The following is a 12735-nucleotide window of genomic DNA, read 5'->3' on the forward strand; positions in this document are numbered from 1 at the left end:
GCTAGTCACAATATTAATCCATATGTTTTGATGTGAGCATATAAACACACATAAAACAGACCAGACCCTTATTATGGGTAGATCATGCAGCTAGGTTGCTTGTGAGAGGCAGTAGAAAATTGCAACTGAAGAGCAAATCATGATCTTGCCATCTGCCTGGAAGGAATTATTATATAGGGTTTGCTGTCAATCAGCCAACCTGTTCTGAAGCAAAGGCAGAACAGTATATGATTTTTTTTCTCCATGCTCATTTCATGCACTAATTCCTTGCTCAGAAACGAACCATTTCCAGCACTAGTACAGCACAGGGGGCTCTGACTGAAGCCCAGCCCTGCAAACAAGTAGGTGACGTGCGGAATAGAGTGCCTGAAGTGTTATTCTTAAACAGCGACAAAGCCCATAGCTGTGACAAGGAATTAAATCTTAAGATGTTTGTTAAAGTGATGGCATCAGGGCAGTATTGGCTGTTGTGCATCACATAGTCATGACGATTCTCACTTCTTTTGTGTGTTTCAGTGGGAGAGCTTTCCCAAATCTAAATGCCTTTTCTGTTGCTTTCTACTTGTTGGTGGTTTTGGTTCTGTTTTTATGAACATAGCTAAAGTCAGAAATTGTCTGCTTTTTCAAAGATTTTCCTACAAACTCTAGGATCTAGAGTACAGTATTTGTGTTCCATCCGTAACCAAATGTTCCCTAGGTAGCACCTCTAACATGAGGATCTCCAAGCATGCTAAAATGGGTGTGTTGAGGCCACTCTGTGTTCCTGCAGAAACCAGGGCATTTTAGAAGTAGTATATTTACATATAATTTAAGACCATATAATGATTCCATTATAGGAATTCACATTGCAGGGGGTAAGTAGCAAAGAAACCTCTTGATAATGGTTTTTTTTTTCCACCACTGGCTTTCTTTCTGATAAAGTAGAAGTAAATACACAGGTTTGCAAATAAGCTATTTGGTCAATACCGTGGTGTAATGTAACAGCTGAGATTTCCTCTGCAGCTGAAGCCAATGCAGAGTTAGTAGACTTCAAAGTGTTATTTTCAGGGTAGCACCTGGAGTTATAAAGACCAGAAGTGCAGCACTGCAGAGCTGAATTGGCTCCTTGCATTTGTTTTTTGCAGAGGTACCAGCCAAAGCTTTCGTTCTAAAAGATGCTTCTGAGCACAGGGTGGTGTGCTGTGCCAGGATGTGTATTTGATGTGTACTGGAGCACCCAGACATTTCACAGCCAAGAGGAGCATTAAGCTCAGAGCTGAGCTCCATGCTTCCCTAGCACACAGCACAAGCATCTGGCATGTTTCCCAAATCAGCCTGATTGTGCCTTGTCACTGGGATTTACTGTAACCAAGATATGCTTTGCACCTGATAGTCTTTTTGAGCTGTGCTGGATTGTGAACACTTAAAAGGCTCAGGTGGCTTGAGTTTAGTTCCCAATGTGGTGAGGGAGGTGGGGTGTGTGGGGTTGGGTTATGGTGGTGTTTGCTCTAGAAGTGGGGAATGCAGCTGAAAATATAGAAAGATGTTTCTGAGTTATGGGAAGGCAGAAAGGAGCTAAGCCTGACTGTGAGCTCACGTTACTGTTTAAGGTAGGTGGTTTGGAACTAGACTTTTGGTGTTGGAGAAGTGGGTTCCTGGTTGTGTTCATGGTGTGTTGGGGAGGTTTTCTTTTCTTGGTGATGTGAGGGATTGCGGGTAGCCAGGAAAGGGCTGGTGTATTTTTGAGCTTTGCTCTTTGTGGTAGCGTTTTTGCTATGATTTCTGCGTACTTTTCCTACTATTTTCCGTATGCAAGGAGGAGGTGGGAAGTTGGTTGGGCTGGGGGAGAGTCTGCCACAGTGGAGCTGAGAAGAAGATGCAGTATCGAGATGGGGGTGACTTGCTGCAGTGCTATAGGGAGGAATCTGTTCTTTAGATAGCTCTGTTTCTATGATGATGTCTGAAATATGCCAACTTGGACAGAAGGAATTTACTTTAGTTGCTGCTGAAGCCTCTTTTTTTTATTATCTGTGGATAATGGAGCTCTATTGTTTGCTAAGCTTAACTGAAAGATAAGAACATAGCAAGCCTAGAGGGAGTGAAAACTGCCCAGCAACCATGTCTGAACTCACCATAGTGAATTTGCTTCCCAGAGTGTCTCAATTATGTCGTTTCTGTTGGATTTATTTATGTTGTGACTACTGCAAATGCTTGTACTTTTGTGTCAAAATTGACTTTCAGCAGAGGAAGTAAATGCTGAACCTATGCTTGAGGACTGATATACTGCAATGGCTAAATTAAATACCCAGTGTCCTGTCTGACTGTAGAAGTACCAGTTTTCAGTTCATGCAGCTTTGGCTCATGATTTGTTTCCTGTAGGTGGGTCTTGGTGTGTAATGTGGTTTTAGCTTGTTTGGAAAGGCAACTGCAAACTGACGGTAGTAATAGTCTGTTCTGAAACTAGGAGTATTTCAATAGTATTTAAAGTAATGGGTGCAACCAGGCTAACATGAGGATGCCTGGGCTGAAGGCTCTCGAGTTTGTGCTAAATAGAAGTATCAATGCTAAGATTCTGGATTTTCAGATCAGGATGATCTCTCCAGCTAATATATATCTGATAAAGGCTAACAATATCACTACTTGACAAGAACACCATGGTTTTTTAAAGTTTGATTGCTTTGCTTTTTGGTATCTCTGAATTGAAGCTAAACAAACAACTTGTCTCCATGATCTGAAGGTTATGTTTTATGTTTATATTTTGAATATATCGAGCGCTATTGAAGCTTTGTTGCATGATAACAATGTACTGCACAGATAATTTGGTTAATCCTTAGCAAGTACTGATCTTGTTGGCTAATGGCAAGTTACAGATAAGGGTTGAGATTTTTTTCTGTGCGTTGTCCTACATACTTTAAAAATAACTGGGACAAACTTTTTGATATAAACTTGCTTGACAAATATAGATGTGTTCTTTCCCCCTCTCTCTTTTCTCTCCTCTCAGGCATGGAAAAACTGCAAGAAGCAGAATCATTGCCTCCCAAACACAGTAATTGTGGAGACCAGACATCCCTTTAACAAACAATAGCACCATCTTTAAGGTAGGCTGGGTGAAAGACCTGTGAAAACCTTTCCTTTTGTGCTCTGTTCTCACTTCTCCCTGCTTTTGTCAATATGCAGACTTGTTATATTTAAATAACAAGTCTGCATACTGACAAAAGCAAGGAGAAGGTTTCACTGGTTTTCAGTATACGAGCTACTTACAGCGCTGTTGTGGCTTGCTTTGTTCTTGTTGGCTTTTCTAATGGCTGTGGCTATGCCATCATCTTGCTGGTTGCATCTTCCCTGTATGTTCTGGGGTGGTGGATGGCTGACGAAACCTGCCAAGCAAGGCTGGGGTGGTAGCAGGGAGAGAGATATTGTGGTGATGTGGCATCGGATAACAAGGTGGGAAGGAGCCATCAGATTCAGCAAGCAGAGCTTCTCCACTGGGTGTGTTGTGCTGTTCCCTGATGTTGCTGTATCCTTGGCTGGCCTCCAGTACATCCATAGCTGCACTATGCTGGAAATGGAAAAAATCTCCCAGGATCCTGTATTTTGAAGTGGGACAAAAAAATGTATGAGCCAGTCCCTGGGCTCCCATGGGAAATAATTTCCGTGCACGCGTTGTTCAGATCTACTTCTTCAGGCTTTTGGTGTGTGCAGTCTTTGTGTTTGGCCGGCAGAGGCTGTGGTCACAGGCAGACAAATCACCAAGTATTTCTTTGAAGTGTTTCCTTCATGAAAAAATGATTCAGCCTTCTAGCTGAGCTTTTCATGGTGAGCATGGTTGCCTCTAGACAAATCAGTGCATCTTGTTTTGCCACTGGGAAAGCTAAAGGAGAAGAAAGCCTGACAATACAGGCTACAGGATTTAATGCTGTTAGAGAAGACATAAGGAAAGGAAATGGGTTCAGTTCAGTCACTGAGATTGGACCAGGCCTCCTTCAAGAGATGAAGAAAAGTGGTGGGCACTGAGGAGTCTCAGGGCAGGGAGGCTTTTCCTGGCTGTGTATCAAATGTTAGTAAGGAAGTGGATCACCACTGTGAGCATCTGGCTGACAACTGGGGATGTGCATGTAAAACATCAAACATTGATGAACTTCTATGCGCTTAATGTGGCATATAAGTGTTTGTCTGGGAAAAGCTGATTTCTAGGAAACACAAAGATCTATGTGCTCTTTCTTGTACTGGAAGAATCATGCTTTAATGTTTGTGCTCCCTGTACCACTGGGGAAAGAAACCAAGAGCTGGAAACACATAGGGAGGCTTAGGGCTCTGGATAAAGGTTGCTGGTTGGCTTGTTTTACTCTGGGCTTTGTGGTTGCTGTTCAGGCAACATGTAGGCAGATCAATCAATCTTCACATGCTCAGCTGCTGGCTTTCCATGTGGGCTGGTTTTCAATGGAAGACAAGCTGTGGGCAGGCTACAGGGCCAAGCAAAGCTTCTGTTCTCATACTTTAAAAAAAATTTCCACGAATCTTGTGGGCATAAGACAAAAGAGGGTCCATAACTTGGCATTCAGTGGCAGTAAGGTAAAACTTGCTTTTAGGCTACACCTGGCTCATCTGGGGTAGGAACATGTAGGTATTGTGGAGCTGCAATGTGCACTGCCTGTTGCCCAGGCAGCAGCCAATCTGAGTTTGGCTCTATGGGAAAGAGCTTTGTAGGGTGGGTGGAAGCAGCTGGAGGGGATGGAGAACACAGTCTGTTGAAAGCAAAGCTTCATTGTCCCAGGAGCACTAGAGCTAATGAGCTTTGCATTTCAAAGGTGATGAGCCTTCTTTAGACCCTGCAAAACAGCGCCTGGGATTTGTCTTGTTAAATCTCTACATGGAGAAGGGGTGCCTATGGGGGTGGAGGAGAGAGGCAGAGGAGGCAGCATGCAGATAGTAGAGGCCAGAGGCCCTTATTTGGGTGCAAGTACCAATCTGCTGTCTGCATGAGTCTGCCCGAGTTGCATATGCTCTCCTCACAAGGAATTGTGATAAATAGAGGTTCAGGCAGTAAGGAGCATTTATTTTTATTTGCCTATTTTTGTCCTTCGGTTGGCATCTCTAGATGAATGGTGGAACCAGGAGAAAAAGGTTGTTCTCCTTGTGAATACAGTTGTCTTGCGTGAGGCAGTCTTTCTCAAAGGCGGTTTGATGCCTCATGACCCCTTGGAAAATACCTTCACCTTGAAAGTATCATGCTGATGTAATGGTCTGGTTTTGGCAATCCTGCCAGCAACCCCATGGAGTCTTTCAATTGGAGCAGTTTTCCATTCTCTGTGACAGGGAGAGCTCAGGTCCTAGTCTCTGTCCTTCCGGCTGCCACCAAGCACCAGAGTGGAGGTGAAAACACCTCCTTTTGATGCTTCACTTACCGGCACCCAGGCATAGACCGCATAACCCAAAGTCTGTTTTGCTCTTCTGCACAGCCTGGACCCATCCTGTCCCAGTGCTGGCAGGAGCTGCCCAACCTTTGGTCCAATCTCCCTTCTTCCTAGAGACAGACTACTTTCAGCCTTCTCTTTCCATGAGAAAGGATTTTGAAGTCTGCAGACTGTTCACTACTACCTTATTTTTCCTTCCTTTTTGTCTTTTTCCAATGTGTCAATGTTAGTAGCCCTGCATTCAACACATGAACCCATGGGCACATGTAAAGCATCATGCCCTTCCTGTCAAAGCCAGTGACACCTGAAGTGAGGAGGCTAAGTAAAGCCCCAAAGCATCAGGTGAAGATGACACTGTGCCCAGCTCAAAGCAGGATAAGAGGAGCTGTTTCATGTTTCATTGGTCCACTGAAACTTAAAATTGGCAGCAAAGACATCAAAGCAGGTGTGAAGATGCTTCTGCAAGATTTGCCAAGGACTCCTCTGTTCCTGTCTGATGCTGGGAGGCAGGACAGGGAAAAGGTAGCAAGCACAGTCTCTTTAATAGTCTCTTCTGTTCCTCTGATCTCCCCCTTACCCTGCAGAAGCAACATGTCCTGTTTGTGCAGAGCTTGTCCTGAGCAATAGCAGCATCTGTCAGGGGTTACAGTGGCATTAGCCTCATGGAGTTGGGAGTTAGCAGTTCTTGGCAGAGTGACAGTTCTGCTGTACCTTACATAAATCTGTATCTTGCATAAATCTGTCTCTGCCTACTCTGCCAAGGTGCGTGCTCACAATTTGTCTGATTCCTCCTGCTGTCCACAAGGCTTTCAGTTTCCTAGAAGATTTTATTTGCTTCTTGAGGCCCCTCTTTCCTCACACCTTCCCACTCCATACCTTTTCCTTCATAGTTTCCCCATGAGTTGTAAAAGGAACATACCTTGTTAAACAGGTGTTATTGTAAAGTAAACTCCCATCACCTGCCCCTTTGAGGTGCTGCAGAAAGCCTCCCAAAGAGGTTACTTGCGCGTAGTACTTCATGGTACTTGGTGTATGTTGGTTGCCTCTTGTCAGCTTCTTTGGATGCTACTAAACCTTGTGAAGGGCAGAAAGTAGCAGCAACTGTCCCTGTTCTTGGCCTTCTTCCAGAGTGTAGCGGATTCTTGGGAAAAACAAGAAAACCTTTATTAACTGGAACATATCCCAAACCATGCTTGTGCTGTGTGCTTCCATACAAAGCACCTAGAAAAATAATTGACCTCTTGAAAGCATATCTGGTCACCATGGGGCTTGCCCTGAGCCACACTCTTCATCCCAGCACTACTCGGGGACCTGATGGGATCCATGCTACAGTAGTGGCCTGTGGAGGGGCCACTCATCAGTGCTCTCCAATGTCATTTTGTCACACCCTCCTCCCAATTGCTTTACTGCTTTATGGCTGTAATAAAGAGCTGCTCAGGTGCACTGCCAGAAAGCAGTGTAATGTCGGTCTGCAGGGCCAATCTCTTAGTATGTATTACCCAATAAAATGCAGTGGCTCCTAAGGAGTGTATGGTCTGTCAGATAAACTCATTGCACCTCTTAGAGACTCCTGAAATACGTGTCCTTAGGTGCTGAGAAGGAAGTACTTGAAAGTAAGGGTATTATTGCTATTGGTTTGGAGTCTAGAGCTCATAAGCAGGGAACATAGTACGTCCTTCTACCACAGGTTATCAGTGGAGGAAAAAAGTCTCCCACATTGTGTTACAGCATCCGCCCTGGGCTCTTAAAATGGAAGTTTCTGTTTTGTCTCTAAGCCTGCCTTCTTTTGCAGGCAGAGCTGGGAGCTGTAACACAAGAGGATAGTATGTATTAAGTCTATACAGTGGCTCTCGAAAAAAAAATAATTACATATGGTACAGGAGGGAGAGGAAACTATTCCATTCCTGTAAATAGCCACTTAAAATGCGAATAAGAAATAACTGTAATAAATAATCTGAGCTTTAGCACTTAGGAGGTGCTCTTCTCCCCATTGTCTGCCGAGATGCGTCAGAAATGGACTTGGAAGGAAAGATTTCAGAGTTGTGGCAAGCTGTTGGAAAGCCCATGGGAACATGTAGGAGTCTCCTGCCGTTCCCTGCCTCTCCCGTGTGTTTTGTTGCACTTTCCCTGCACCACCCCTCCCCGTTCAGTCTCATTTGCTTCTTGCGAGTAAGTGCAAGAACAACGCCCGGGGAATAAAGCCTCCGCCGGCAGAAATCACGCATCTCCCAGCCAGCTCATTGGGTGTTTAGTCCTTTGCCTTCCCACCAGCGCTCTGCCACCCTCCTCTGCCCATTCATACCTGCTCCTCGCAGACGAAACCAGCGGCTCCTGTGTGCAAAGTCTGAGTGCCGGTGCTCAAATACAGCTCCGGCTGCTAAACCCTGGCTATTAGCGGAGTGCCAGGCTGGGGCTTCCACTGAGGGGCTGTGTCGCTTTAAGGCATGTGATACTTTCCCGAGCAGGCATGTATTGAAATAGGCTCCGGTACTTACAGCGTCGTATAGCCGCGTACGTACCGCTGCCTTACTCTGCACTGCCCGCGCTGGAGTGAGGCTGCTCTGTCCTTAAACATAAACTGCTCCTCGTCCTTAAGTACCCTGGAAGCTGCAAATTATCTCAAGATCACTTCAAAGGTCTCATCGAGCAGAAGGTGATGCTAGGAGATGATTTAAAGGTGAAAATGAGAAGGTTTCCACCCCTCAAACCTTGGCCACTTTTCTGACGGCAGAGTCTGAGAGCTCAGATGTCTCCTTTACTCTGGAAACAGGATTTGTAACGAAAAAAAAATCTTTTTTTTTTTTTAATCCTGATAAAGAAGATTATTGGGAAGCGATTAAAACCCCTTATTGTGATACAGATGGATTTAAAAAAGTGTTAGATCATTCCGATGAACACTAATAGAGTGCTCTGCTCTTGGTTGGATTACTCAGGTAAGGAGCTTCTTTAGGATTTAAGATGCAGAAGGCATATCTGGAACTCATCAGATAATAGGTGGAGGAATAGTCACTGCTATGTTTCTTTACTAGCGATGATGATCTGTGTGTAGAAGTGTATGTGATAGTTCTCTGACAAGTGCATAAAGAAATGCTTGTAAGAAATGCTGGGTTTTGAGCAAAGGTAGCTTGAAATATGTAGTTTGAGAGATTTTTATTTAAAATAACAAAAAAAGACAGGGTGCTAATAATAAAGCCTGAGTGGGCTGAGTAAGTCTGCTGTCCATGTGGCTGAGAATATGATGCTGGAGGAAAGACACAGGAGCATTTAGCAGACTGCAGAAGTTTGGCTTTGCTTTGCCGTGTTCTAAAGTTCAGGTTAAATAAGCTGAATACCTGAAATGTCCCTATGTGAGAGTCGGCTTTCTCTTTTCCCTTATATAAAAAGCATGAGAGCACCAAGTAGGACAAGAAGGCATTAATTCCTGAAGACATGGGAAGCCTACTGGGAGCTCCCTGATCTGAGGGGATTGAATCTATTTTGCAAGATAAATAGGTCTAAAAGGAGAGGAGGAAAACTACACTGTACAGTGCAAAGTAAACAGTTGGAAATGAAATTAATTATACGTTAAGCAGTGTTTCAAACACTCGGTACAGAGAAAGGAAGAGCCTCATGCTGATAGGATAATGTTTTGGTATTTTCTGTTAATTATTCTTGTCAGTTTATGTGGTTCTTTTCAAGCAATTAGACTAAAAAAAGCTTCCCAAAGACTATGTGCTGCTTTAAAATCGAGGCAAAAGACTATTTTATGTGCATATAGCTTATAACCACTGTACGTCATTCTTTACTATTGTTAATCTCCTTAATGCAGAACCCCCCGATATAGCACATACAGACTTCTTATTGTTTCAATTTTTGTGTGAAGACATGATTTTTCTCTGTGAGAGATTTAATCTTTCAAAGTCTTTCTTGCTCTCTGAAAATGATGTTCAGCTGATTGGATTACTAGATAGAAACCGGCATCCTGTCATTGGCTGAGTAAGGAGAGTGCCTGAAGTTTGATTAATTTGGCAATATGAAATGGAGCAGAACGTGTTGTTAAGGGAACTGGACGATATGTAGCGTAGCTGAGCCTTGCAAAACTCCGGATCCTTGCAGGCACTGAGGAAAGAGCTGTTGAAGTTAAAAAGTAAAAGGGAAATTTAGACAGTACAATAATGAATACAGGCATGAAACCCACAGTTGTCTATGCTGGATGTCAAAGCATGCCAGCGCCTGGAGAAAAAGAAATTGCTCTTTCCTTTTGCTATAGGAATACTGTTGAAATTTTGACATGATGTGCTTTATGAAAAGATCAAGTTTTCTATACGATACATCTGAAATTCAGTCTGGCCGTGCTCCAGTCCCTTTACGTGCACAGGTCAAACAAAAGGAAGCTGATTTCATCTGGGGATGAGAACATAATTCTGAGAAACAATTACTTTGTTTAGCAGACAACGTCATGATTAAAAATTAATGTTTTTAAAAGTAAAAAAAAAACTTACCTTCTGGGTCAGTATTTGCCTTCCATTCTTGGAGTGTTTTTGAAATGCATCTCTGCCATCTGAGGATGCTGTATGCATATCTGTAGTGTGTTTAAAATAGTTCTGATACAGGCTGGGCATCATCTTTTTTTCAGCTTCCTGTGATTTTAGTTGTATTTTTAGTTTTTAACTCCCTTATAAGTTCAGCTATGGAGCAGTGTGGGAATGTTTTCCAGCCTTCTATTTGCTTTGTTTTTTAGTCCTCGGATCATTAGAGTTTTGGTTTTTTAGCACTGAATTATTAAAGTTATCTAGGCTCCTGTGTTGACATCTTGTTACCTCAGCCATCCTTTTTGGACATGACCTTAGTTGTATGACAAGTATATCCTGCAAGGGGGAATGACACAAAAGACATTTAGGCAAAAGGACTGAAAAAGGAAAACAACTGAAAATACTGTTGTAATGGAAGCTGACTATTCTGTGTACTGTAAGGCATTGGATAATAATGTCTGTCTGATATTTTGTTTAGAGAATGGCAGTGGTCTCTGCAATGTCCTGGGTCCTGTATTTGTGGATAAGTGCCTGTGCAATGCTGCTCTGTCAGGGGTCCCTCCATCACACTTTCCAGCAGCATCACCTGCACAGACCAGGTAGGACTGAGATCAGCTGTGGGATGCCATAAGATTGCAGGCTCTCTGCCTGTGCTCATGTCTGTCTTGATAAATGATTGAATAATTGTAAAATCCTTTTAACTTTTATGAATTGCTTGCCTTCGTATTGCACAGCATCTCTTTTTGGTTGTCTAACATGTTGTGCTTTGCCAGTATGATGTTGGAATATTCATCCTTTAACATCACCTTCTAATGATTTCCCAACACAGGAATCCCATTTTGGATAACTGTTAAGTTTCTCTGTCTCTTTCTCTGTCCTTTCTTCTGTCTTTGCTTCTCCCAATTTTGTGCAGGTCTGGAATGATTTTATAAGTTGGAAAGACATTGTGACAGCACAGGTTGGTTAACTTTGCAGTTACCCGACCCAGGCTGGACATGGATTTTTTACTTAAAATACTGGCACCAAATCTTGCTCATTGTCACTAGGGTTTACTGGCGGTCAGTCATTTACCTTGGCATAGACAAGAAGCACAGTTACTCTAAGGTTCTCAAGCTTACCCATAAAAATGGGCTTGCAGAAGTATAGCCCAGAGGAGAATTTGGGACTGTCTTCCAACGGAGTAAACGCCTGTAAAGTCAGAATAAATCCCACAGGTTAACAGTGGAGATTGCAGCTCACTTTGACTGTTGTGATCCACAGAGACTGCACATTAGGAGTTTTATTGTGTTTTTATTAATATAGATGGATTGTATAACTTTTTCAACTGATAATTACGCTTTTGAAGAATATCTTGCCGTGTTAAAAATTGAGGAGTCAGCATATTAAGGTTAAAATCAGATGGGCCAAGAATGTTAACAAATTTGGATCCAAATAGGGGACAAGTTTTAGGAGCTTTAGAAATGAAAGATGGAAAATGTTAACTTGCAGTGATGAATCATTAAACAAAGTGGCAACTAACACTTTAATGGTTTTAGATCTAATGTGCCTTCAAAGATGGACAGTCTTGAACAGTAAGTCTTTAGAACCCTTAATGACTCAGTTTTGCCAACTACTTTCATTGTCCAGAAGTCATAAGTATTGGCATTATCTTGCTTTATTGTCATAAAATGTATAGTATAGAGGAATAAAGCTTAATCTTTGATAGACCAGCAGTTGGTGGCTGTATTAAAGCATCACCTTAACTAATGGTGTTATCTTTACTAGCTGGCACTGGAAGTTTAAGAGCATTTAAAGTTTGAATGGTGAGGTTCTTATTTGGGACTTGCAGAGAAATGAGTGAAATATTTATTAGAACCCAATTGTAAGTAATGCTATGGTTATTTGAGTCTGTCCCTCAGTGAAGGAAATAGGAAAACCCAGCCCAGCTAAACGGATAGGTAAAAGGAAAATGTAATCTTGTTTTGTACACTCGGTTGAAACAAGTGACATTCTGAGAAAAAATGAGAGCTGGGCAGATTCAGAGCTCTGCACATTTGCCTAAGCTTGAAAAATCACCTTTTTTATGAAGCAAGAACAGCAAGACACTGGATGCATACCAAGTGTTGGGGAAATGTGAAAAATGACAAAAATCTTTCACTCGGAGATGTGATACAGATAGAGTGAAGGTTTTACAGCTGCCTCATCACCTACTTAGAAACAACCAAGCTTTCCCTCCTGCAAGCCTTTCTCAGGCAGCTTCTCCACACCCTATGTGAATAAGATTGATGGTGTTCTGATCCCAGGCAGCCAATTTCAGTCTCTCAAGAAATAATCCACTACGTTGACAGATGAGTGGAATTTGACATGATGTTCACCTCAGATTCAGATTGTGCTGCACCTGGGAAGTACCAGCTAGTGAGCGTCCTTTAGGGAAACTATTAGAGATTTTGGACAATTTCTGCTGTCACAACAGAAAGTCAAGAGAGTGGGTTTATTTTATAAGGCCATGAATTTGCAGTCTGCCAGCTGAGTGTGAAAGGTTGTACATAAAAAGGGATGGAAATACGTTAACTAGCAAACTGAGTGATTTTAATGTATTCAACTGCAGTCCCAGAGCACACCCTGTTTTTCATATTTATAATATTAGGAATGCGTCATTTACTTTTAGTTAGTCGCTGTGTAAGTAAGATTAAAATGTTCAGCCAAATAAAAGTGAATAAAAAAATGGATGCAGATGAGCCATTGCATAATTTCAGTAATTTAATATTTGGTATATGAAATTTCAACTTATTGAATCATGGCAAGTATAACTGTAATCAATAGCATGCTCAGCATACCTTTTCTTTCAGTGT

The 12735-nt window shown here is 42.4% G+C and overlaps 1 protein-coding gene across 1 annotated transcript in view; it reads left to right on the forward strand.

Annotated features, from left to right (window-relative positions):
- Positions 1–7305: 7305 nt before the first annotated feature.
- Positions 7306–12735, forward strand: part of TAFA1 (TAFA chemokine like family member 1) — a 221692-nt gene continuing 216262 nt past the window's right edge. The window contains exons 1-2 of the mRNA XM_057422995.1: positions 7306–8326; positions 10383–10503. Coding sequence (XP_057278978.1) covers positions 10386–10503 — 118 coding nt within the window. The 5' untranslated portion in view covers positions 7306–8326; positions 10383–10385. The remainder of the gene's footprint in view (positions 8327–10382; positions 10504–12735) is intronic.

Source organism: Pezoporus wallicus, unplaced genomic scaffold (assembly GCF_028554395.1).
Source record: "Pezoporus wallicus isolate ANWC-B61680 ecotype Strahan unplaced genomic scaffold, APGP_CSIRO_Pwel_v1 contig_7073, whole genome shotgun sequence".
Taxonomy (NCBI): domain Eukaryota; kingdom Metazoa; phylum Chordata; class Aves; order Psittaciformes; family Psittacidae; genus Pezoporus; species Pezoporus wallicus.